General features: G+C 34.7%; 1 protein-coding gene across 4 annotated transcripts in view; it reads right to left on the bottom strand.

Annotated features, from left to right (window-relative positions):
• Window positions 1–2,852: 2,852 nt before the first annotated feature.
• Window positions 2,853–6,000, bottom strand: part of SLC26A7 (solute carrier family 26 member 7) — a 150,609-nt gene continuing 147,461 nt past the window's right edge. For all 4 annotated transcript variants that reach the window (XM_017962164.3, XM_031669668.1, XM_031669666.1 and 1 more), the window contains one exon: window positions 2,853–5,920. In XM_017962164.3, coding sequence (XP_017817653.2) covers window positions 5,885–5,920 — 36 coding nt within the window. In that variant the 3' untranslated portion in view covers window positions 2,853–5,884. The remainder of the gene's footprint in view (window positions 5,921–6,000) is intronic.

The raw sequence follows: 6,000 nt of genomic DNA, 5'->3' as shown, positions 1-6,000 counted from the left end.
GTTTTCAGTTTGAAAAAAAAGAGAAAATTGTTAAAAGTCTAGGAAATGCATAACTGCTTGCTATTGACTGAATTGTGTCCCTGCACAATTCATATATTGAAGCCCTAATCTCCAATATGACTATATTTGAGATAGGATTTATAAGGAGGTAATTAAAGGTAAATGAGGTCATAAGTGTCAGGCTCCGATCTCATAGAATTAGTGTTCATATAAGAAGAGACAGCAGAGAGCTTGCTCTTTCTTTGTCTCTCCTCCCTGAGAACACAGAGAGTAGGCATCCTTCTACTAGCCAGGAAGAAAGCCCTCATTAGAAACCAAATTGGCCAGCACCTTGGTCTTGGACTTGTAGTCTCTGAAACTGAGAGAAGTACACTCCTGTTGTTTAAGCCTGCAGTTTATGGTATTTTATTGTAACAGCCCAAATGGACTAATACAGATTTTGGTACTGAGAAGTGAGGTACTACTGCAACAAATAACTAAAAATGTGGAAGAAGCATTTTAGGTGCATGCTAGAAAAAGCCTGGATTATTGTGAAAGGACTGTCATGAACTTAAAGGCGATTGTGGTGAGGGCTCAAACAGAAAAGGAAAGAGAAAGTCTCCATTTTCTTGGGGAATAAATAAGTAATCCTAAATGGAGTGTTAGTAGAAATATGGTCATAACAGGCCATTCTGCTGAGGTCTCAGATAGAAATGAGGAACATGTTATTGGAAACTGGAGGAAAGGCGACCCTTGTTGTAAAGTGGTCAAGAACTTGGCTGAACTATGTTCTACTGTTTTTTTGGACAGTAGAAACACAAGTGATAAAACTGGATGTTTAGCTGAGGATATTATTTCTAGGCAAAGTGTTGAAGGAGTGGCTTGGTTGTTCCTGACTGCTTTTAGTAAAGTACGAGGGGAAAGGGGAATTGAACAAGGAGTTGTTGAGAAGAAAGTAACAAGAACTTGAATATTTGGTAAACTATCAGTCTGTTCATGTTGCATAAAATGAGAAATCTTGTTCTGAAGAGAGCACAAAGGGTGTGGCAAAACAACCATTTGATAAGTAGATGAATGTGGTTATGAACCATGAATCTGATTAGCCACCTCAGCAGGAGCCAGAAATAGAGATAAAATTGTGTCAGCAAACCACTGCCAGTTTGAACTGAAGGAGACAGAGATGGGACAAAATGAAGGAGAGCTATCAGATTTTTTAGGTTCTACAGCACAACACCATAGAGCTAATCAGCTGTAACGTGATATTCTTCAAGAAAAGAAAGAATGACACCACAAGCAACCCAGAGATCATCCATGCTGCCTCCTTGGTTTCAAAGGGTGGGGACATTGCCTTAATTTTAATGGGGCAGACAGCCTCAAATTGAAGTTCTAGGGGTGGGAAGACCCTGCAAAGCAATCGGGTGGAACCACCCTGTGGAAATCTGGAGGCAGGACTGCTACCCCAGAGGGTCAAAGAGGTGGGGGATCAAAGCAAAAGGGATTATTTTTGTGTCTGGATCTGATGGAATTTTCCTTGGTAGGTTTTGGACTTGCTTGGGACCTATCACTACTTCCTTCTTTCTTATTTCTCCTGTTTGGAATGGGGATATCATTTCTATGATAATGCCACCATTGTATTTTGGAAGCATATAGCTTGTCTGGCTTCATAGGTTCACAATTGGAGAGGAATTTTGCATAACAGTTTATCTTGTTTCTGTTCTCATCTATGTATGATTTAGGTGATATTTTATGAAACTTTGAACTTCAGACTTGAGGGTGGATACTGGAATGAGTCAGGACCTTTGGGGCTCTTAGGATGTAATGAAAGTATTTTGCATATGATAAGGACATGAATTTGGTGAAGGCTAGAATGTTGTGGACTGAACTGTGTTTCCCCAAACTTCATACGTTTAATCCCTCATCCTCAAAGTGACTGCATTTGAACACAGGACCTATAAGAAGGTAATTAAGGTTAAACAACAGTATGAGGATAGGCCCTGATCCAATAAGATGAGTGTCCTTAGAAGAAGAGTGCTCTCTCTCTCACTCTGTCTCCCCCACATGAGGACATAGCTTGAAGGTGGCCATCTACAACCGAAGAAGAGAGCCCCCACCAGAAACCAAATTGACTAGCACCTTCAACTTGGACTCCTCAGACTCCAGAACTAAGAAGTAACTTTTGATTGTATAAGCTCTCTAGTCTAGTAATATGTTATAGCAGCCAGAACTAAGACACTACCATTAATCACCTTACTGCCACCCTATGTAGGAAGGCAACATTTTATCCTCTGCCATACTTTCTATCATCTTTCCTTAATGTATTTTCATTTTGGCACATATCATCATCTAACTTGCAATAAATGCATTTTAAATGTATTCTATTTTGCTTTCCCTTGATACAACAAAGTTTGTGAGGGCGTTTATTCTTTTTCTGTTTTATTATCTGCCATATCTCTAACACCTAGAAGACTTCCTTTGCTTCTAGTCTTTGGAAAAGTAGCCTTTAATAGACTGAAGAATACTGAATTCAGCCTAGGAAGTCAGGAAAGACAAACAACAGTATATAATGAAGAGCCAAATCAAATAAAAAATAAAATGTATATATTAATTAAAATTGGAATGCAAAGGATGTAAACCTAGTGAAAGAGTATGTCTAAATGTAGTTTTGTAGCACAAAGTATTCTTATCAGCAGTCCATAAATTAAGGCACAGTATCTTACAGTCCTAGGTTGAAATTTTGTAAGAACAAATTACCAAGAATAATGGATACCTCCAAGAATATTCAACACATAATACTCTGTGGTCATTCCAAGAAACAGTATGTGTTATTTGCTTTGCAGGAGAGTAAATAGTATGAAATAATAGACACAAATCCATTTAAGCATAATAGTTATCATATTTTGATTTATTTCCATGTAAATTGGTTGTTACATGCTGAGTTAGTACAAAGAATTTTTAAAAAGATAATTAAATGCATTGAAAAATATAAAAAATAACTGCAGCATATTAGACTACATGATTTTTAACTAAAAATCTTTGGATTGTGAAAGTACCATTTAACTCCCTATTTGAAAGCTGGCCACAAACTCATTGCCAAATAGCATATTCTATATTGAATTAGATTATCATCCCACAGAATTCAGAATGTACATTTCTAAGGCATAATGTATGTTCAACAATATACTAATATATTTTGGCAACCACTAAATGTCAAGCATTTCCCATACAGGGTATTAACACATTAATGTTTTCATTAAAAAAGAAAGATCTCTTTCTTCATTACATTACACATTTATAGAACAGAGATCTGTCAAATAAATTACTGTAAAGTAGTTCAAGCTAAATCTTATAACACTTGAATCATATAATCGGGGGCAAATAACCTTTAAAATGAAAGACAAATGGTGAAATTTATGGGCATTTAATTTGCATAAATGTAATGTTAACAGTCTTTTCCTGGCTATATATTTTAGGCTTAATTTATATATGTCACTCTATTAGGTCCTTAACACTCTTATAGGTCAGTTTTAATTTTTTCCAATTTTATTTTACCATAATAACTGTTATCAAGTAGTTTGTCATATATAAAAATAAGGTAATGTCATAAAAATAATTCAGTGTGACTATAGAAACAATCCAGCTTCAAGACCACTATACAGTTTTTGTGTTGTCAATACCTGCTTCGAAATAAACATTTGCGTTTTAGAATGCTGTGTGTCTAAACTCATGTTTACCTCTTAAGCTCTCAGAACTCAATACCAGAGACTTCCTCCAGGTTAACAGTCATTGTAGCTTTGTTGTGTGGAAGTCTTAAAACAAAGGTCTTCATAAGGTACGTGGTTTGGTCTTCCTTTACATTGAATACAACATTAGCATTTGACACCCAAGTTATTGGACTTAAAGTTTTATCCACTAAACTTCTACTATGAACACTGAAGTGCATTAAAATGTAACTGCTCCGACAATACTGTGTCCATTTTGTCAACAAACTATAAAAACCATCCATCAATTAACTATGATTTTAATGTCAGACCTGATCCATAATCTCTAATAAATCAGAAAGTGCCTGCATTATATACGTTCAATTATAGGAGTTGCATAGCAAAATATCAATTTATACACAGCAAAATATATTTTCTTTTTTGACTTTCCTTGACTCATGCTTACCTGCCAGTGACCAATGAATCAGAGATGGTGAATATTACCATCCACCAATGGAATAATTTAATTGGACAAAGCAGAATAAAATTATTTTCTCTAAGGAAACTTTACCTCCAATTATTACTTCTGCTTTTCCTTGGAAGAGTGTTTAATGGGAATGTGAGTTGGCCTCACTCATTGAGATTGAGGCTACCATAGGGAGAAACACTATTCTTTGTAGTTCATTTCAATCAAAATTGAAATGGCTGGATATGTTATAAGAATTTGAAACCTTTCTTAATTCTCTTTCATTTTATTACATTGCCCTACCTACAATTTAATGTTAAAATTAAGGGTCATATGAATGTTTACCACACATTTGCTAGAGACCATTATAATCCATCACTTGGCAGGCACTAGAATTTACTTTTATAGATGACAGAGACAGTGCCTAAATGGCTGGTATTTTAATTTTATTTTCAACCTGTTTCTCAAACTCACTTTAAAGTACCTAGCTTTTTCTTACTCTGGTAAATATTAGAGCGGTTAAAATGCTGTTAAAAGCTTAAGCATAATTATGTGTCTATGCCTATCTTTGAAGGTGGTAATTTTTTCCCAGGTAAATCAATCTGCTAAATTAAAATGTGAAATTCTACGTACTTGTACGTGATTGAAAATATATGTACAAGCATGAAAACAATAACATACAGTTCAGCCTAGCCTATGGCGTTTATTTGTCAATTATCCTGTTGGTTTGATGGGTTTGCAGATAATCACATTAAGCTTTCCTCTAACAAAAGAAAAAACAATCTATGAAGATCTACCTACCTATACATCCATATGCATATAGATAAACATATTATATTGATTATCTCTGAAATAGGAAAGTTAAAAATTATTACAGTTCATCTTATACTGGAATAGCACAAAGCTATTCTGCTAGTGGTATTTTCTCATCTAAAAATTATAAAATGTGTAATTTCGTATTCTCTTTCTCCAACAAAACTTCAGTGGAAAACAGAGCCTCTTATTGGGTAGAAATGCTAAAATTAGAGGTACTGGGTCTGAAGATCCTAAGCATTTCCAATATTCAGAGCAAAACAGACCAACGTCAAGAACTTGGTTTTATTGGGATACCCATTTCTTTCGATTATGAAAACATTCCTGAATACTTCGGGAATGGATGTATGGAAAGATATGGAAATGAATTATTTCCAGTTTTTCATTTGTTTTGTTTGGTTTACTTTTTGTGAATTTCACATCTTACTGTGTAAAGTAATATTTAGCCTTATTGATATTTCAGAGACCTATACAGAGAGAAGTTGTGTGAAAATGGCACATTTGCTAAGTTGTTTTTATGTATTAGTTATAGATTATCTTAAAATTTTACAAATGGCTTGTAAATGCTCAAAATTGCCTATGACAAAAGTATTTCTCAATTTCAAACATCAACTTACAGCACAATAGAAATAAAACAGCACAAAATATTATAGTAAAATAAAATAAAACCATGTTTATCCTTTAGTACACTAAAACTAAACACATACTGATTTTTATATAAAATAACTAAGTGAATCTTCTTACTAACAAAAATGAGAAAAAAGTTGGCAGTTCTTTCCAACTGCTATGCAGTTACCAAGTTACATCATACTTATTGTAGCAGAGGTCATCTGTAGGCTCTAAACAACAAAAAAGTTGTGCAAAATCCCAGCGTATGGCCTCTTTAGGCAGTTGGTAAAGACGAGAGCTGTACTGAGACAAAAGGGTCTCAGACTTCACTGTGGTCACTGAGTTTGCTCAAATTCTGAAATGGAAGCGGAAGAAATAAGTATGTGCTACTTACTCAACTCTAAATTGGTACCAAAGTAAAAGAACAGTAGTAAC

This window comes from Papio anubis, chromosome 8, assembly GCF_008728515.1.
Source record: "Papio anubis isolate 15944 chromosome 8, Panubis1.0, whole genome shotgun sequence".
NCBI lineage: Eukaryota > Metazoa > Chordata > Mammalia > Primates > Cercopithecidae > Papio > Papio anubis.
The sequence above is the reverse complement of the archived record's forward strand: the minus strand, read 5'-3'. Positions and strand labels throughout refer to the sequence as shown.